At 36.5% G+C, this 20,995-nt stretch overlaps 2 protein-coding genes across 3 annotated transcripts; one reads left to right on the plus strand and one right to left on the minus strand.

Annotated features, from left to right (window-relative positions):
* The first annotated feature begins 4,569 nt into the window (after positions 1 to 4,569).
* On the plus strand, positions 4,570 to 14,243 carry LOC105039638 (VIN3-like protein 2). Of its 2 annotated transcripts, none has more exons than XM_010915852.3 (5): positions 4,570 to 4,979; positions 5,107 to 5,176; positions 6,326 to 7,004; positions 12,450 to 12,757; positions 12,931 to 14,243. In XM_010915852.3, the coding sequence occupies exons 2-5, from the start codon at positions 5,158 to 5,160 to the stop codon at positions 14,097 to 14,099; spliced, it is 2,175 nt and encodes a 724-aa protein (XP_010914154.1). In that variant the 5' UTR covers positions 4,570 to 4,979; positions 5,107 to 5,157; the 3' UTR covers positions 14,100 to 14,243. The 2 variants fall into 2 exon arrangements, with proteins under 2 accessions (XP_010914154.1, XP_010914153.1); XM_010915851.3 differs by having other exon boundaries at positions 4,577 to 4,979; positions 12,859 to 14,243.
* A 3,052-nt stretch (positions 14,244 to 17,295) lies between these two features.
* LOC105039639 (ribulose bisphosphate carboxylase small subunit, chloroplastic) lies at positions 17,296 to 20,507 on the minus strand. Its single transcript, XM_010915853.3, has 3 exons — positions 19,897 to 20,507; positions 18,568 to 18,699; positions 17,296 to 17,704 (listed from the first exon to the last, which is right to left on the minus strand). Exons 1-3 carry the CDS (start codon positions 20,047 to 20,049, stop codon positions 17,462 to 17,464), a joined length of 528 nt encoding a protein of 175 aa, XP_010914155.1. The 5' UTR covers positions 20,050 to 20,507; the 3' UTR covers positions 17,296 to 17,461.
* Positions 20,508 to 20,995: the final 488 nt, after the last annotated feature.

The raw sequence follows: 20,995 nt of genomic DNA on the forward strand, positions 1-20,995 counted from the left end.
TAGCTATTATCAGTGTCATAACTTGTTGAACGACATACTAGTTGAAGTAAATTGATCATACTGGTTCATAATTTAAAAAAAATATTAGATATAAAAAAAAAATTATACAACTTTATAAAAAAAAAAATAATGATGTAAAAAAAAAAAATTGAAAGAGAAAATAAATCTTAACAGAATCCTGATATGATTAAAATTTGATAATAAATCTTAACACCATTATCCACCATCACGGCAACAAACTTCTACCACCACCAACATCAACATGACTACCATCACAAATACTACTACAATCACCACCACTACGAACAACAACACCAATATGACCACCATTACCTCTATTACCACACCCATCCTCAACATGACCCTGAAGCATTTCCTCGAGCTCGTTTGTTCCTCCTAGCTCAGCACCCAACCACAAGGTCCACAAATCTTCTGAAACCAAATGCGTCGATCCTTTCATACAGCACAAGGAAAAAGAAATCCGTTCGGGCTTGAAGAAGAAAGTACTAATAAGCCTTCTTTAATTAAGAGAAACCAATTCTATTCATGCAACTATTGGTCGAGGTGGAACCCACGGGGGGCTCCTTCACGTGGATCTCACAGCGATGCAGGACCTCTCGATGGTGATTGGGCATTGGATGACCAATAATTTCTCGCGAGCGAGAGGGATGGGACGGAGCCGGAAGGTAGGACAACTTTAATGGACGTCTGACACTTTTTAAAATCAAAGGGTCAAATATAACTCCGATAAAGTATGGAGACCACCAGTGTATTTTTTTTTTTATTTTTTGAATTAGAAATAAATATCTCTCATATGTTTATATTGAGTTGCGAATATCCCTTTACATTTTGAATTGTTATAATATCAACTTTTTATTTTTCATAATAAATTAAAAATTCATTATTTATAATTAAAAATTTTTAAAAAATCATTGTAAACATGCACTTACTAAAATATATGCATCAAAGCAATAATAAAATAATATAGATGAGTGATTATTATATTCAATTTATTTTGAGCCATGCTTGGAATCGGATAGATTTTAGATCCATTTAAGCAATGTGGTGATGCAAGATTGACACTGAAATAAATTAAAATGCTGGAGATATCCGTAACTCAATATGAAATGCAATGGGATATTTATTTTTAACCCTTAATTTTTCATGTGATTTGTTGGAGTTATGGGAGATTGAGCAATGTGTTGTAGTTTTCAATCCTCTATGCTCCAGCTTTAGAATGGTTGGAGGCGAATGGGCCGCTAGGACTTTAAAGTAGCCACAGTCAGTGTCATCAAATGTAAATGTTGGTGAGTAAAAAGAGAGAAAGAAAGCACGAAGCACCACTTCTATGTATAACTAAGGAACCGTCTTACGTGTCGCCGCGCATCCCTAGTTCTAGGAGCTTCATGTAACCTGGTCTGTATGGGATCCAATGCCATTTATTGCTTCTATCCTATTAGTTAAAGAATCCTTATCTACCCAAACAAGAGGCCAGGAGACTAGGTCCCAGCCTGACTTTTCTTTACTTAATTTGTGTACTAACAAATAAATATGTTGTCTGCACGTATGTTTTTGAATACTTTAAATTTTTATCTTCAATAACAAAATTAAACTAATAAACATCCTTCTCTTAAAGAAAAAGACACTAATTTCTGAATCATGATGACGTTTTTTTGATGCATGCATTGCCGATGGTTAAAAATGATCATAATCATGGGTTCTAATTATATATATATATATATGGAGATTTTTGATATTAGAATGATCCATCCAAGATTAAAAATAATATATCTGAAGATGATGAAATTATTATATTTAATTGTATCATAATCATCCTAAGTGATAGCGATTTCAAATTATTTTTACTTCTCAAATCATCACCACCCAATGATGAGATATCCATCTTCAAAATCGAGAATTCAAGATCACCCCAGGACAGTGATCTTGAACTGAAATATAAGAACAAAAATATCCTTCAATCTAGTAAAAAATTAATATATCAATATACCGTTAATATATTATATCATTATTATATTATATACGATATTATATATTATATTATTAATCATATTATTGTCATATTATCATTCAATGATAAATTTAAATTAAAGTAAAAATATCTCATTGTACTTTATATTTATATAATAAAAATATTTAATATATTAATTTTATTTATCTTATTTTTTTAATTCAAAATAAATATTCATATTAATAAATAATATATTATAAGTATAAATAAAAAATTAATTTCATAATAATAATTAATATATTTTTATAAGATTAATAATTTATAGGACTAATAAATATATTTTTATAGAATCTATTGATTATTAATTTATTTAGAAATATAGTATTATTTATTTATAATATATTATATTTAATTAATAAATATATTTTTATAAAATATATTATGAGTAGTTTTGATAGTATATAACCATCGACTTTGGATTTCTATAGAATATTAAATAAGTTATTCATAAATATTTAAAAATCTTTAATCACTGAACCATGATCTAGCAAATACAGTGATCTTAGATCACTAGTGATCAGATCACCATAGGATTCGAATTATTAATGATATTAGATCATCGTGATGGAATTCCATTTGGATCATCAAATGCTATCTAAATGGATGAATGGAGAATATGTAAACTTTAGATCTATATTAAAGGATATGCATATTACATGTTAAAATTAAATGTCTATGTAATGTATCTTATTTCACCCTCACAGGCAACATAGAATTTCTTTTTTAGTTTAATATTTGCTGTATTTTTGTCTGCCTTTTTCTATTTCTCCATTTCCCGATCACAAAGGCCCCGTGTTAAATATTAGTCAAGTTATTTATAAAGAAGTTTTGTCTTCATTATTGACCTTAGATTTCCTCGGAACCGGATTAATTATTTGAAAGCAAGCTTATATATGTGTAAAGTTGTTTGATTAATTAAAGTTGTATTGGAAGCATCTTTTAGGTTGTACAAGTTAGGTAACAGGATTTAATTAAGTCATTTTATACGCCTATGGGTGGTTGGCTAGCTTTCTAATAAACACCTCATATTGTACCACTTGGCGTTGTGAGCCAGTCATAGGAGTGCTTATGATTGGCTAGTATCGCTACATTGCCGTTCCAGCTGTATCCTGCTTTAACTACTTCAACTACCAAGAAAAGAACTCTCTGAAATAACTGCTAGGTCAAATGATACCATTCTGAAAATATTCAATATTCCTTCCTTCTTTTTCCTTTTTCTTTGAAATAAGTTTCTTTTTCTTTTCTTTTTTTTTTTAGGGGGAAAAAAATTATAAGAGGTTTCGTTGATGTCTTGGTGATGGAGGCCAATTTAATTAATAATCAACATGATTTATTATTTGACCTAACCTGAATATTGAGTTCATTTTCTTTCTCAATCAGTACTTGTCTAATAGCTTATATTTAATTAGCATGGCACGTTAATCCACGACCTTAAGATAGCACGTTAATGATCCACCAACATCATCACCCCAACTTAATTTTTAATATGAAGATAAATTAAACAAGAAGTCTTAAATGCCATAAATTAACATGCATGTACAAGAATAACTTCTTTGAAAGAGAACAAAGGCATGAAAGATTGTACGCCTAGCACTGCATCAACCATTGATGATTTTTTTTTTTAATTTTTATTTTTATAAATGCTAAGATGGTTTATTCACACCACTCTAATACGAATATATACAAAAAAATTAGAAAATAAAATATCTTTAAACCTCCTCGTAATCGATAAGATTGGTTCATAAAATTTTATCTAAGTATTTAGCGACAAAAAAAAGCTATCCAATCAGTAGTCTCATTCATCTCATGATAGAAGTAATGAAGATGATACTTTCACTTGCCAGTTTTCAAATATCTTGCAGAAGAAAGAGTGCACCAACCCCTCTCTCCTCCTCTATTCCTAGATATGGATAATGATAGTCATAGTTTGCCTCAAAAAGCAAACAATCAGCTCTCAATTCTTTTCACGTATAATTGATGCCCATTCAAACCCTCTTAAATTTTGCTTCCAGAGTAATGGTGTCAAAAATTAGACTCTCATCCGCTATATTAAATCTAGAGTCCAATTTTTGATCATAAAGTTTATTCTACTTTTAGTGTTACCGTCAAAATTGGTCTTAAAAAAATTTAGAAAAAAAAATACATGTATTTCCTTCCACCGTGAAACAGAGGAGGAGCAACACGGTACGGGGCTGCAGAGGAACAATGTGTGGGAACCATGCCCATGCCAGGGTCATGCACATAGGCAAGTATAGCATCATCGTGCCGTCACATCTCAATCACACCTCACCCCGCTATTAGCAAGAATGGTCGGCCCCCAAACTCGGAATAACCATCGCATACATTGGAGTCTTGGACCAAGCAAGACCTACGTGAACCCTACATAGGATATCTTTATCTCACCCTGTCAACTATCACGTGTTCACACAACGTTCTTGACACGAAAAGAAAAATAAGAAGGAAAACAAGCGGAATAGTTTGCCGTAGAGAGAAGACCGAATGCCATTCCAAGTTGCCCACCACCAAACCTTTTTGTGTGGAGAAACGCGAGACCCCTTCCTTTTTATTTACCCTCCTCCCTCTCCCCCCTCTCTCTCTTCTCTATTCGCTCTCTCTCTCTCCAACCCCCCTTGAGCGGGGGAAAAAAAAAAAAAAGAGATGATACGCATCCCCTTTTCCCCTTTCCATCTCCTTCTCCTTCTCTGCCCGCCCGAATCATTAATTAACCCTCTATAATTTCGTTCTTTCCCTTCGATTGTTTACTGCTTTCCGTGTCCTATCTCTTGTTCTTTAATCTTTATTTTGTTTAATGTTATTATAAAACACCATCCCCGGCGTTATCATCTCTTCTGTCTTCTCTCTCGCACTTGCTGGCTGGGTGGGGTGGGTGCGAATCTCAAAGCAAACGGAGAGGAGAGGGAGACCCGGTCGGGCGTGGATTCCTTGCTTGGTAATGGCATCTAGTCGCTCTTTCTCGATGGGAATAAATTATAGTGTTTGGAATTTAGATAGGAGGGGATGGGAATTATTGTTTTCTTTCGGTTTCTTCTGGTTTTGATGGGCGGGCACCGTTGCAGGGTTCGGCTTTGTGGCGGTAATGTGACGAAGAGGAGCTGAGATCGGCCTCCATGGATCCGCCCTTCTCCGGTGCGTTCTTTTACCCTTTCTCCTCCCTTTTTTTTGGTTCTTATTGTTGGATTTTGGCTGTTGATGCGTTGGGAGTTCTTGATCTGTGTTGTTGGATTGGGTTATCGGGTCAAAAGGCTAACTTGGGCTGCGGGGTCGGTAAAGATTGCATTTTTAAGGGTTTCTGTGGGTTTTCTTGAATTTCTTGCTGTTTGTTCTTTGGGTTCTGGGTAACGCTTGGAGGATTGCGGGGTTTTTTTTGTGTAATTGGGAGATTTTGTGAATCTTTTGTGCGGAAGGGGAATGAACGAATCTGATTCTTCTTTCCATTATTTCTTTCTGCTAAGATTCCTTTTTCTTCATGCATTGGATTGATTTTTTTCCTCCTTTTATTTCCACTGGAATGCGATTTTTGAAATTTATTTTCCATTAGGTTTGTCCATATATTTAAAAAAATTACGACTTTTCTCCGTAATTGTGAATCTAAACTCTCTTTTTCTAATAATTGGATAAAAAAAGTATATGAAATTGCTTCCATCGGAGTTAGCAAGGTCAATGTCTTGGCTGGTCATTCATGTATGCTTCTCTTTATTTGTTTTGTTTTTAATTTGTTGGATTAGAAAAATTCTTTTTTTTTTTTAATGTAAGAAGATTCAATAAATTCAATCCCCCTCTTTACTTTTAAGTGAAATGTGCTTTACTTTATATTATCTTTGCTTTGAACAAGGAAGGATCAATAGTAGAGAGTGATTGTTATTGTTGCTTTAGAAGGTTATAACTCCTGGTTTTATATTCGTGCACAGATAGTATTTGTTATTTGTATGCGTAATTACTCGTCAAGCACGCAAGCATGCCTGAGAATCAAAAGTTTTTTTAGTTTCTTACATGAAGTATTGTACACTGCTACACCATCTGATTTTTTTGATTCCCTAGGTTTTTAGTCATGAAATGCTCTACATTCTTTAAACCTTTAGAATTATATTGCTCAATGGATAGATCCATGCTATCTTTGCATCTCGTCTTTTTATCGGATTTTTTCCTTCTTTTTTGAAAAAGCATTCATGCGGACTCATTGAATTCTTCTATTGGATATCCTTTGACTTCCAAATCTATTTCTTCCTTATTTCACTGGCCATCAAATCTTCCAATTTGACATGTTCTCTTACCCAGGATTTGTCCTTGACCCATCTAAATGTCGCGAGCTGAGCATTGAGGAAAAGAGAGAACTCATTCGTGAACTGTCAAAATGGCCAGAGAGTGCTCCTGAAAAGCTACAGGCATGGAGCCGCCGGGACCTTTTGGAGATCTTATGTGCAGAGCTTGGAAAGGAGAGAAAGTACACTGGCTTAACCAAGCAGAAAATGATAGAATATCTTTTTAGAGTTGTGTCAGAGAAGAAATCTGGGAATCATGGAGAAGACATGGACTCAACTTCAGAACCGCCAAAATCTATTTCTCAGACTCCATCTAAAAGACAGAGGAAGAATGATCATCCATCACGACTACCTGTTGCAACAAACAGTCTCCTAGCAAGTGATGGAAATGAAGCTCTAAATAACATCCGATACTGCCAGAATTTAGCTTGCAGGGCTACTCTTACCCTAGAGGATATGTTCTGCAAACGGTGCTCCTGCTGTATATGTCACAAGTATGATGACAATAAGGACCCTAGCCTTTGGCTGTTTTGTACTTCAGAAGCTCCTTATCAAGGTAATTCTTGCGGCTTGTCGTGTCACCTTGAGTGTGCGCTCAAGCATGAAAGAGCTGGCATCCTGAAAAATGGACAGTGTACAAGATTGGATGGCAGCTACTACTGCATATACTGTGGAAAAGTTAATGACTTACTAGGGTAATATCATTTGCCTTTACTTTCTTTCTTAGATTAGTTTCCTTGAGCTATTGTATTAAGTGCTTATGACAACTTTTCAGAATCTAGGAATTCCACTTTTACTCTGGCCCAGCTTTATCTGATTATTATTGTGGTCTTGATTGATATGCCTTCCTTTGTTAGATTAATGTCCTTAAGCTATCTTATTAAGTGTTCATTACCGCTTTCAACGTGCAGTAGCTTCTGTATAATTATATCCAACCTTTGATTGTTGGTTCAGTTTTATGTTTAATTTCAACACTCTTCCAACAAACTTATTTTGTGTTTTTATATAATATAAGAAATTATGAATTACTTTGAACTCAAAAAGTATTTGAGGCTTTTGAGCAGTTCTCTGAAGTAGTTGAGAGTTTGCAGTGTTGGGGGAAAGGATGATGATTTGGGTAGTTTGATGGGTTTAGCCTGCTAATTACTATTTATGGCTTGCCTTGGCAAATTGTTATCTCTGTTTTTAATTATGATTTAACTGTCAATTATATGGATCAGAGAAAAATGTAGATCAGTGCTAGTGGCAAACATATTTTGTACATATATTTTTAAGAAACAAACAATCTCATTTCCAGCATCTGGTTCTTGTGTGGCCTCAAAAGGAAATGGTGGTCATCCATGTTGTTTCTCAACAAGTTGGAGGATATATTATGATAATTTTAGTGATGACATGATGCGGAACTCTTGTTTGAATCAGACCACTCCCAATGCATTCTCATAAATTCCATCCTTTGCTTATGGTCCACTATCATGTACCCAAACAGCATATGATATGACTGTATGATGTCATATGAATGACCATATTGCATATGCCCACATCAATTTACTTGTCGACTTTCCTGCTTGCCGTGATGCATTGAGGTTTGGTATACCCATCACTCATCATTGTCATGTTGGGTCTTGTCCTCTTATTAATGCTTCTGCTCTTGTAAGACAAACTGAAGGAGGCTATTCCTGAGCTTCCAGGTATAGTGGTGAGTGACAAGAGTTCAACTTCAAGATGCCCATAATTGTATTATGACTCTGAAATATTTCCCCAGCTTTAGCTAATCTGTTGCACTGATATCATCATCATCACCGGGCTACCTACTGATTGTCAATGTACAAGTATTATTGGTCTCTTCATGATTTAAGGTTGAGTTTGTTGTCTGCAACATTTGAAAAATGTGCAAACACATCTGGTTAGGTGCATATAAATCATGTGGCTTGGGAAGTCGCAAATGTAGCTGCATTTTGACATGTTAAAATGTTGTAATATGTGAGGCCAACATCTGAAGCTTGCTATTTAGTTGACTTCGTTTTACATTGTGGCCACCAAGATATTGGGGCAGATGTCCTGCAAGAACAGGAAAGTTAGAAATGTATCAGCTAATGTGACAGTTTGAAATGATGGTTGCATTTCTTGCTGCATGTATGCCCACCATATGTCATGCTCATTAAGCAAAATGGGTAATGAAGTAAATGAGTTGGGAAGGTCTTGTTTATTTAATAAGCTGAGCTATTGCATGTTACACATTGAAAATATGACTTGAAGATGGTCTGCAAAGGTGTTTGTGTTTTACTTATAAATCTATCGAGATGAGATACATATGAAGCCTTTGTTTTCCAAAATGAAGATGGCATGCAAAGAGGTTTTTTGATTTACTCCCGGTGATAGAACGTTTGAGGGTAGAGCAGTTTGAAGGTATAGATGAACATGGCAAGATGAGTTCCACACTGAAGTTGTATATGCTGTTTTGTTTCTTTTCTTTTCTTTTTTTAAATCCCTTTCTTTCGGTAAAAGGAGAAAATGTAAGATGATGAAAGAAAGGAAGTTGAAGGCGCAGCATATTGGAGATAAGCACATATGTGGTGATTGGGTAAAAAGATAAACTAATGATCTAATATTGACTTCAGGAAATATGGAGGGAATGTACGGTTTCAGCTTAGATAAGGTTTAAAACAGATTAAAGTTGCTTTTGGTTCGATGGACTCGAGATATTTGATGCATAATGAATGATAACATGATAATTTTATTTCCCTACAACTAAATTTTTATTTTGTTATCTATGTGTCAACCATTTAGCATTTATCTTCATTTAGGGTTCTTATCTCCTTCAGACTATTAAATAGTGAAATAATTTCCCTATTGTCTCGTTTTAACTTGTTTGCAGATTAATCACTGAAAAACTTTTGCATTTTTCCAGTTGAATGTTGTGAGGTATTTTAATGCTGCTGCCATTTTGTAAGGAGGCCTGTGGTTGTCAAAGATTTTTTTTCTATTTTTTTTATTTACTCGTTCTTAATAATAATTCATCTTAAACTAATGAATAGTCCCTTCTTCTCTAATTCTCTTTGTAAGAAATGCTCAGAAATCATACCCTTCTGGCATTTTCATTATTATCCATCAGATTTTATGCTACAAATTATCACTTTAAACAAACGTTATCTTTGAGCACATGTACATCGATCTATCATCTGGTTTCATGCTATACAGCAGCTAGGTTAGACGCCAAGTCCTTCTTTTAGCATTATGCAGAATCATACCATGATTGACTATTTATACACCATCCTTTTTTGGTCTGACTTATGTGTCCATCATCCACTGTCTTGCATAGCTTGAAGAAGCCTGTACTTGCAACTTCAATTGTTTTTTTGTTAGATCTTCCACATTTTTTACAAAAAAAAAAAAAAAAAAAAAAAACACTCAAGACAACCATGAATTACTTTTGTTATCAGATCTACCTCAAATTTTCTTTCTATAAGCCAGTTATATTCACATAGTTTTCTACTGTGTTGCCATCAAGCAGTACAAAGTCATGCTTTCTTCAACTAACCTTGATATTTCTTTTTATGTCTATTACTTTGGTGAATCATTATCATCTTCTTCATTGTTCAAGCTTTTTCTCATCTTATATGGGGTTTTTATTTGGGGAATGTCGAACAAAAATGAAGTTTAGTCATCCAATGACGATAACCAACCATAAATAAAATGTTCAAGATGATTTTCCATGATAGTGCAGTGTACATATTCTCCTTTGAGATCTTGATATTTGACTGAAGGCTTTGACATAATTTAGCCATCAAAAGTAACACATGAAGCATAGATTTATGATGACAGAAACTATTTGTTCTTCTTCTTTTTACTTTACTAGTGAACCCAATGTGTGCGTGCGTGCATGCATGTGTGTTTGTAAGAGAGAGAGAGAGAGATGCAACAGACAGCCATATTTTGACATCGTTGTTGGACACCATAAATGAAGCAACATTTCCTATACGAGTCTTTATATTCCACTGAAAGAGAGCCCTAATTGTATGAGAGAAACTTAAATACTGAAAGTTGTATCTCAAATAGAAATAATCTTTTTGTTTTTTGTATTTTTGAGAGAGGTGTTTTGTTCTTATAATTCTGACCAAGGTTTTAGTTTTGCATATACTGATTGTCATATATCCAATAGCTGCCAAGCTATGTAAGTAGGAATTGGAATAAGATTCCCACTTCCCAGTCTCGATATCAGATGGTGTATTGGTAGGCGACTGGTATGGTATGGTACCAGTACCATACCTCATCATACCAGTACACCAAGAAATATAAAATTTTAATTTTCTAAAGATTTTTAAGCTCTTTTTTTTTTTTAAAAAAAATTAGTGAAAAATTATGAGATCATTTTTGAGTTTTAAATATAATATACTTTAATTATTTTATATTATACGCCTAGAGAATGGTGTCACTATAATACATGTTATATTAACTAAGCATGATACAACATTCTGGCACGATTTCTCTATCTTTTTTAATTTCTGCCCATGTGTAGGATGTAACATAAAAAAGAAAGAAATGGGAGAGAGAAATACTTGCATTGGAGGAATAGCTCACTTTCCACTCTCTCCTTCTCTTTCTCCTCATATTCTCCTCTCTTCTCTTACCTTGACATAGAGGGAGAAAAGGGTTCTGGATCCTTCTCTCCCATTTCGATCGAATCATGACTTTGAACTATCCCATTCATGGTTGATGTGGTATAATACTGACCGAACCAGGAGTTGTGACATGTATTGCATTCCTTGATTTGATCTGAACATGTTGGTTTAATAATTGCTTATCCTTTGATGTGATGTGGTGTTTCTTGTCAATCTGGCCTTTTTTCCCCAGGACTATGCTTTCTCATGACTGCAATATTTTTTCCCCCCCCCAATAGTTCATCGAAGTACAGATGGTTGTTCACTATCCCTCTAGTGAATTGATTTCTGTTGGGTCTACACATGTATCTATTAGTAGCGACATGGGCATATCTAAGGTTCAGATGTAAAGAGATTTATAAAATTGAAATCTTTTTTGGGTAAAAATTTGTTTTTTGAAGAGTTCATGGCTCTTTGGCGTCCTTGTACCATAAATGACAAATTAGTTCAAAATGCATAGATTTTGTAGAACCATCTGATCATGTTGAAAAACTTATTTGTCATTATGGCAAAAGAGGATGACTACAGAAAGCTGAAAGCTACAGAATATGATTATGATTGAAGTTTGTTACTACCATGCAAGACAGGTCTTTTGTTACATATAACTACTTCTGTTCAAGCAAGTAATTATCTTTTTTTAATTTGAGAAATATGGTTCTAATTTGGTTAAGTACACATAATATGGTATTATGGTTTAGAAATAATTTCTGTTTTATTATGTTATTTTATCTTGGTTTGGTCAGTTTATTTTATCAACTTAAGTTTCCCTATTTATCTGGGACTAAGCTTGATGGTTATGCTTTACGTATAAAATTCAAAACATTGACATGGTTTTAGAATATCTTACAATACGAAAGGTGCTTCTTCAAGGGCCATTGCTTGGTGCAGTGATAAAGACTTGGGCTGACAAGTGCAATGACATGGTTTGAGTTTTGTAGCGGCCAGTTTGTGTATTATATATATATAAAAAAAAGGGCTAGGGCCATCCCCACTTCGCCTCTCCTAGGACCTTGGATTGGCAGAAACGTAACTGGGTAATGGCCTATTTGTTTTTCCCAAAAGTTGCCTTTCCTTTCTAACCAGCACACTCTATAAATGTGCCTGGATTTTTTCATTCAAAGGACATTTTCGGGGTAGTAACAATTATAGATTATGATTGATTCTTAGTCAAATATCTCTAGGAAAGTGTTGATGCCTCTTAACTAGTTGGATGTGTCAATTACATTTGGGTTCGAGTAGATCTTACATCTTGATATTCTTCTAAAGTTCAATTCTTAGCTTTGCCTTGTTATCATTTGGACATTATAGTTGCACAAAAGTATACATACATGACTTGGTCATTCATGAAATTACTAATCTCTATATTGTCCAGATCATTCTTTGCTGCTCTTCGTTTATATTTGTTGATATCGAGATTTACCATATAGTGGGAAAATGGGCTACAAGATGCAGTTAAATTAGAATTCACCCTATCTTCTGCAGATGCTGGAAAAAACAACTCATGATTGCCAAGGATGCTCGACGTGTGGATGTACTATGCTATCGGATTTCTCTGAGTCATAAACTTCTTAGCTTAACAGTTAAATATCAAAGCTTGCATGAGATTGTGGACACAGCAATGAAGAAACTGGTGGTTGAGGTTGGGCCAATCACTGATCTACCAAACATGGCACGTGGGATTGTCAACAGACTATGTGTTGGTGCTGAAGTTCAGAGGCTGTGTGCGCATGCTGTAGAGTTACTAGATTCTATGCTTTCTAGTGCACCATCAGTTGACCCTCAAGTACAAGGTACTTTGCTAAATTTTCCTTAGTCTAGGGATTCATGAATAATGCCTGTTTTTCTCATTTTCATTGAACTTTTTTTTTTTTGGATGTATATGCAATTTCAGAAGAAAAGTTGCTATCATCCAGCTTTATCAAATTTGAGGCCATGTCTGCAACTTCTCTTACTGTTGTATTAGATTTGGAAGATCATACGACATTAGCGCAACAGATAGCTGGTTTCACTGTGTGGCATCGAAAGGCTGAAACTCTGGACTATCCCACAGAACCATCTTGTACTTTATTTAAGCCAAACAAAAGGTTCCAGGTAACAGAACTCACTCCAGCCACAAAATACATGTTCAAGGTGATTGCCTTTGGCAGTGTGAGGGAATTGGGCAAGTGGGAAGTTGGAATCATAACCGCAGGCATCTCAAAGAATGATTCAAAGAACTTGGTATCAGAAGCAGCTTCCATTAAACCGCATTGTGGAAGTCCAAAAACAAACAGCGGTGGCCTTTCCAATCATACTTCAGAAGGAGATGAATCTAATAATAATACTGTGTATGCCGACCTGAACAAGTCGCCTGAAAGTTGTTATGGTTATAGTGAGAAGCCAGAGATTCTGGACTTAGAAAAAATATCTGAAGACACCTGCAAGGATGCAAGCAATTCACTGAATGCATTTGTCGGCAACATAAGTGGAACAGGAGGTACTGAGCCGGAGGAAACACCAGGACACTCTGGTTCTGCTTTAGATGAGGAACCCAATTCAACTATTCAGAGTGAGTCCCATAGAGGTTCCACAAATTCTATGGAGCACAACCAGACATTGGATGTCCCAAAGTCAGAGAATGAGTCTAATGCACCAATTGGAAATAAGATGGTGATTGTTCCATATGGGCGCTCTGATTCCACCCTGCTTGTGACTCCCTGCAGGTTGGAAACTGGTAAAGAAGGTTCTGGAAGGAGCAGCAAAGTAAAGCCAGGAGGCAATATACTTGAGAATGGAATGTCAAAGGCAGATAGAGAACCAGGGAGCTCGTCAAAGAAAAGAATTGCAGGGAAGTGTGAGGAGATATGTATCAAAGATGGGTCACTGGAAGGATCATACGAGTATTGCGTTAAGGTGGTCAGATGGCTGGAGTGTGAGGGGCACATTGAGACCAACTTCAGGATTAAGTTTCTGACTTGGTTCAGTTTGCGTGCAACGCCACAGGAGAGGAGAATTGTGAGTGTTTATGTTGATACTCTGATTGATGATCCTGGAAGCCTTGCAGGACAGCTGGTGGACACCTTTTCAGAAACAGTCTGCAGCAAGAGACCTCCACCGGTACCAACTGGGTTCTGCATGAAGCTCTGGCATTAAGACTTGGAGAGCTATTCTTCTCTGGGTAATATATGAGCCCAATTCTTTGGATGCAAATTGTTGCATCAATTCTTCATTAAACATTTCATTCAGTAGCTTCAGGTTGATTAATACATTAGCTCATTATCACTAGAGCTTTCCATCTTTATAACTGTAGCTTTCATTTGTAGAACTGTTTTCTTTTTCTGTGCTTAGGAAATTGTAATGCTCTGCTCTTTATCTTTACAAGAACACTAGGGACTCTTTCTTCTGTATTAAACTTAATTCATTTGGTTAAAATTATATTCTCTTTGCTGAAAACAGGTCTGGTATATGGATTGATAATTAGACACTGAGTTATCATAAAAGTAAATTACTATTTTTTGGAAATTGGAGATAAATGGATTTTTTTTTTTGTAATTTTGGATATTGACCTTTTTCTATTTTTGCTTGGATGGACTGGATAGGAACCAGCTAAGATCCCTATGCATGATAATAACTGCAACTGCTGCATGTGAACTTTTTATTCATTAAAATTCGGACAGTAGTGTAATATGCTAAAACTATATAGAAAAATGAAAAAAATGATTTTAACTTGTAATGTAGAATCAGTTTTCAAAAATTCTGGTAAACTCAAATTAATGCATAATCTAGGGCAATAGATTTGTAAACTAAATTGATGTGTGCCTAATTTTATCATGGTAAATCAGCACAACAAAGGTCCATTATAGAATGTTATTGTTGGTAGTTGCAAATAGATATGCCTGCAATTAGCCAAAAAAAAAAAAAAAGTGCTTGCACTTTAGTCATAAAAATTCTAATCTATTATTTTCTTCCCCGTAAATCAAGACTGTTGTGTGTGTACCTAAAACTGCAAACTTGCATTGTATAGTTACTTGTAGTAATATTGGTTGGTTATGTGGGACCCCTGGGCAGTATGTCACTGTACAGCTGGACACCGTGCTGCTCAATGTTAATTTGGTACTTTATAGAATTATATAATTTTGTACTGTAAAGTATGGAATGATGGAATATGGTTTAGTATGGCTGTTGATTTTTGTGTAGTTATACTGTAATACGGTATTGCTATAATCTAAAGAGAATTATATTACCTACTGTATACTTACAGTGTATATAGTATTGCTATACTATGGGTGCGTTGGAGCATAGCATAGTATGGTATGGTTGTGTGACAAAGCCCAATATGACGTTGTAGCGCGATATAATGTCATTGTTTGTTCAAGTCCTCGTTAACATAGTACACCGTGATCCGGTGCAGCATTGGTTAATCTCAGCCTTGCTATTACATAAGCATTCTTGGACAAAGTCCGGGTATCTGAAATCCGTATTTCAGAATTATAGTACCAGTCACTCTGCCCTGAAATCGGTAGCCAGTGTGCAGCTGGCTGTAAGGCTCCACAGGCTCTCCATGGAAGTTGAGGCCGGTGCAAGTACTGCTGGCCATCCTAGTCTTGGCATAAATCCTATCGATGTGGCCATTGGACTGTTTTTTTTTTTCTCTCTCTCACACGATTTGTGCTGGTGAGGAATTAGATTGATATGGATTTTATTTAAATAAGTTGTGTATTTCATGATCCAACAGAAAATCCAGACCAAGACTGCTGGATTTCCCAAACAGATCCTAACTTGCATGACAGGTCACCAGGATGAAAGAGTAGAAGGATGAAGCATTAGCTGTAATATGGAGGAGCATCACGCCCTGCCTGCTTTCATAGGAAGGTAGGAAAACCTGGCAAGGTTGTAGCCCTTTTTTTTTCTAAAATTATTTTTAATAAGGTTTTAGCTTTTAAATATTGAGTTATCCCGGACTCCTACCATAGCTGTTATTGACCTTGATAATAGTTATGACACGACATTTAAATGAATTGTCTGTGAAGCTTAATTTTGGCTCAGAATCAAATGAGCCAGCTCCCTTGATTACCAAATGAATGAAATTTTGAGGTAAGGCTTTACCGACCTCAAGCTCAGACTGGTTTATAGTAGCTGGTTGGTGGGGAGGGGGGACGTTCGATATGATCCAAAAGATCAAACTTTTCCACGCGAACCCAAGCGAACTTGATTTATTTTATCCTCGGTCCCTCCCGCAGTTACTGATTTGAAAAACCTAACATTCTTTCCAGGTTTAAATGTACTTCATATGAGCATAAAAATAGATTGTTATGGTTGTGATGATGCAATCTAGTTCACATATTAGATTGGATGAATCTGACGAAGGATTTCGCTTTTCTAGCTTTGTTTAAGCAGGGCTACTCCGAAGAAAACCGTTACAGAAAAGTGGTTTTCTTTTTTGCTTCCGGTTGGGGACGGCCAGAAGCCGATACTAAAACCTGAGATAAGAAAGACTATAACATTGACCCACAACCGCTGGAATATGATCCTGAGACTGAGTAAAAAAAATTGCGCTGCAAAGCCACCGACGACGATGGGTAGTAGCTTGAAACACAAAGCGGAATTCTTCTATAGATGATTAGTGGGCTAGTTTATATAACGGATTTTGTAGATCTCCGTGACGACTACCTAAGATTCACCTTCCACCCATAATTGTGCATTTGAGTTGCTTGAAAACGTGTGCTATTGCTGAACAAGCTACAAACAATTCGGCAAAAACCAACCGAACACAAGGGCAACTGAGTATCTTCCATTCTAAGTGACTACTACCCATAGCTATCCTGAATGACATAACTAGCTGCTGAACTAGAATACCTTACTGAAACATCAAAATTCAGCTTGATGGCACCAGAGGACGGGGATTGCCAGAAAACATACCGACCGAATTTCTGAGACAAATTGCTGATGATGGAACCCCAATTCCTTGATAATGCCTTGCATAGTTGAGAGACAAAAGCAGACAAAGCATCCAACGTAGAATAATGAACAGTCATACTCAGCATAGTTGGAGAAATGTAATTTAATTGGAATAAGCCGTTATTCCTAACATCCCACAGCTCAACAGCCAAAGAGCAAACCCACCATGTCTGCTACCATATGTAGCAGCACCGGAAAGATTGAGGTGATAAATCCTGACCGCTACATACCAATAATTGCTGCCAACATGAAGTCCCAAGTAACCAGCACATGAGATCTACCATATTCTGTGTCACTTGAAATACAGATTGGTTAATGTCACAAAAATCACAGATAAACTGCGTATGCAAGCATCCAATTGTTTACTTCAAAGATCAATAAAACCAATATATTATATCAAGCACTTATTTAATCTTTTCATTAAGCTGCCATAACTCGGCTCAAAAGTGAGGAGGAGTACATAAGAGATGGCTGATTTAAAGAAAAGAACGGTCCATGTCCCCATGTTATTCTCCCGTTCGGCGGCGGAAAAACTAAATTCTTAGACAGAAAAAGGCTCAGGCATTAGCACTGGTAGCAGAGGGCTTCTGGATGACGAAGGACATGCACTGGCACTGGCGCTTGCTGTTGAAGGCCAGCAACCGAATGTAAGCATTCGGGTATGTCTTTTTGCACTCATCAATCTCTTGGAGGACTTGAGCAGAATCAGTGCACCCAAACATTGGCAGCTTCCACAGTGTCCAATACCTTCCATCGTAGTAGCCTGGGATCCGGCTGTTGGTCCTATGAACTTCTCCCACCTTCCATAATCCATAGCATATGATAAGTGATAAATAGCACATCTCTAATATTCTCACATATTATCACCCATGGACTTGCATTGATAAAGAGGCACAATCAAGTGATAAACTTTACCTCCAAAGTGATGAATTTTCTCTCTCTCATTTGAAAGTTCTATTTTAAAAACATTTCATCCTAAAAATTTTGCTTCGGAAATGTTTTACGACATTGAATCAAAGAATAAAAGAAACAGGTTACAAAAGTAAAACCTGCTGCAAAAGCCTAATGAGTACTTTGTGAATGTCCTTTTCATTTCCCTTTTTTTCTGAGTAGATATTAGTTGATAGCAGTTTCCAAGCTGCATGGACAATATGAAAAGCTGAGACTAGCTAATCTCCTAATACCAGAATTGAAAAATTAATTAAAAAAAGGTTAGTTCAATTATTCAATTCAGTATTGGCAACACAAAGTTTGTGTTCCAAATAAATATGACAGAACAAAGGATCTTCCAACTATTTCTACAGTGAAGCTACCAAAAAGAGTTGTGCTTCTTGTAGCTTCCACCACAGGAACCTGAACATCCCAAGTCGGTAAGATTTCTAACTACTAACATCTAAAAATTACACACGACCATCAGTTAAAATTAACGGGTTTCATATTTTACGAATTGTTCTTTTTTTGAGAGATATTTTACGAACTCTTGAAAACCTGAAATCAGCCTATAAGATTTAAATGGTGCAAAATATGTTCAGCTAAAACATGTAGATTATTAACAACCGATGATGACATGGGGTCGCTCATTTCCAAATATAACTGAAATTAGGGGGAAAAAATTTAGATCAAAATTTTCTGATGCATATTTATTTTGCAAATCATATATTACCTCGTCGAATTCCAAGCCGGGGATCCATCCTTTTGAAAGCATATATTCAACCTCCTTTGCTACTGATTCCTCGGAGAGGGATGGCAGATAAGAGAGTGCCTCAAACTTCTTATTGTTGATTGGGTTCCATGTCTGATGTCATTTAGACAAAAGCAAAAAGTAAAACGAAAAGATATTTAAAAAATCAGAGATCTTGAAGATCTGTATGTTCTCATCAAAAAATAGAAAAGGGCAAAAAAAAAAAAAAGAGAGCTGTATATAGATGATGCAATATGTAACACAGTTTGTGCGAGATCTCACAGAATTGATTTGGGGCTTATGAAACTTTCTTAAGTAGAATATTCTAAAATCTAGATATGTACGTAATATAGTTTGTGCAAGATCTCACAGAATTGATTTGGGGCTCATGAAACTTTCTTAAATAGAATATTCTAAAATCTAGATATGTACAGAGCGGAGATAGATTATCTTATGGCATAAGTAGCAGACAAGTTTATTGTGCTTTAATGCTCATAACAGATGGCTTTTGTTAAAGAAGGTATAGCTAGAACCAGCTTGTATTCACTTTATACACTCCACTGCATTGTACAATTAATCATTCTGCCCTACCGAATTCAATTAGTTCTATAATTTATCTAGATCCCTTAAAGGAAAAAAAAAGGAATGCATTTAGTGTCACAGGGATATATGAAAGAATCGAAAAGAGAGGTGCTCTGACCTTTTCATTACCCTTCAGCAAAAACTGACACATCGATATCTCTATGTTTTTTAGCAGAAGAAACACCATTTTTCATCGTACAAACTCCATCTTATTGACAAAAATAATTAAATAAATAAAAGTAACATACGAAATAAAATTAAGGAACAACAAGTTCCCTTAATTTCATTCTCTAGAATCCTAAGCAACTGGGTCTCCCCATCCAATAATTTGAAATGAGAGTCAGATGGTCCTCTTCTAGGAGCTTCAATTTAACAAGAAGCCTCTGATTCAAGTCATGAGACCTCCTAATCGGAACATGATATCACTTGAATACCTTGTACAAATATTAGAATTTCAATAAAGAACTTATCCCAAACCGAGGAGAACTTTAGAGATAGCATAAAGTACAAGGTATAAAAAAAATAAAACAGTTATTTTGACATAGATCTAAACCAACTGGATGAAAGCTTAGTGTCAACCGACTTAACCCAGAACAACATCACACGAGAGAAGAAGATCGCCAAGTGGGGTGAGGGAAGACACGAGCATAAATTGGGTCCATCAAGACTAAAAACAACTCGGTCACTCGGTTAAGCCATTAATTACAGATCAATGATTCACATGCTTACCTTCATGCAGTGGACTCTAGAGCCATTAGAGACGGTTCTCGCCCGCCACTGAACCGAGCCCGTCTCCGGGAAAAGCCTGCCGGAGGCATCAGATCTCAGGCCGATGCAGGCCGAGCCAGCAACCGGGACAGCGGACAGAAACAGGGACGACATCTTCCCCCCCTATCACCGAGAGAGAAAGAGAGATGCGAGTATGGGGCGAGGGAGGTGGTTTTGAAGGGGATGGGGAAAAGAGATAAAGGAAGGCGGTCTCGAGTGATGCCTTCTTTTCTTAATTGAAGTATGGCGTCATTGAGAGAGAAAGAGAGACGATCGGGGCAAGGAAGAGGGTTTAGTCTGCACCGGATGGAGAGATTTTGGGAGGGGGCTGGGGCTTTCTGGTCACCACTGCTGCCACCTTTTCTCTTCCTGCTTTCCCCGGCCCACCATACGGCATTGCATTAAAATAATAGATAAGAGCACAGAGGAGAAAGCCATGGGCAGTCGCCCATGGTATGGCACAAACTACGGAGGAGCCTGCCCGACTGGCGTTTTTACTTTTTGGCCGGTTGTTTTGCCTATTCCCGTCTAAACTCTCTGTCCCGTTTCCCACCTCTGTCACCAACCAAGACCCCAATGGATGATCGCAGACGAGTAGGGTCAGATAACACTCAAATTGGAGAAGTTTTGATTCCCAAGTGAAAGCACCCCTCCCCTTGTCTTCCAATTTTCAATGGGGATTGGGGATAGCCAATTCTGGAATAGGTTGGACGACATCATCAACGACGTAATTTGGTAATCGCGGACAAATAAGATGTTTGTTATGAAGTGTCAACCTATGTCTTCGACCAGGACTAGAGCATACCTACTTCACTATAAACTATTTTTTTAATGATGAGTAACAGGTGGAGAACATGCTCGCAATACCAAGAAAACGATTTAAAAAGCTAGCCTGCCAATATGCCTGTTGGGTATAAAATATCCACGGCTGAAACCCTCAACAGAACCGACATCAGAATGGTTCCGCCCGAACTCCTACGGGAGCCGGGCTCCACCACCGACATCAGAATGGTTCCGCCCGGACTACTACGGGAGCCGGGCTCCACCACCGACATCAGAA

Source organism: Elaeis guineensis, chromosome 1, assembly GCF_000442705.2.
Source record: "Elaeis guineensis isolate ETL-2024a chromosome 1, EG11, whole genome shotgun sequence".
Taxonomy (NCBI): domain Eukaryota; kingdom Viridiplantae; phylum Streptophyta; class Magnoliopsida; order Arecales; family Arecaceae; genus Elaeis; species Elaeis guineensis.

Bases quoted from the DNA above. Each gene is read 5' to 3' on its own strand.
- LOC105039638 (XM_010915851.3), top strand. The intron at 7,005-12,449 runs GTAATATCATTT...TATCTTCTGCAG, and splicing joins AAAGTTAATGACTTACTAGG to ATGCTGGAAAAAACAACTCA. The intron at 12,758-12,858 runs GTACTTTGCTAA...ATGCAATTTCAG, and splicing joins AGTTGACCCTCAAGTACAAG to AAGAAAAGTTGCTATCATCC.
- LOC105039639 (XM_010915853.3), bottom strand. From the start codon at position 20,049: ATGTCGTCCCTGTTTCTGTCCGCTGTCCCGGTTGCTGGCTCGGCCTGC. The intron at 18,700-19,896 runs GTAAGCATGTGA...AAATGACATCAG, and splicing joins CTAGAGTCCACTGCATGAAG to ACATGGAACCCAATCAACAA. The intron at 17,705-18,567 runs GTAATATATGAT...GGATTATGGAAG, and splicing joins CCGGCTTGGAATTCGACGAG to GTGGGAGAAGTTCATAGGAC.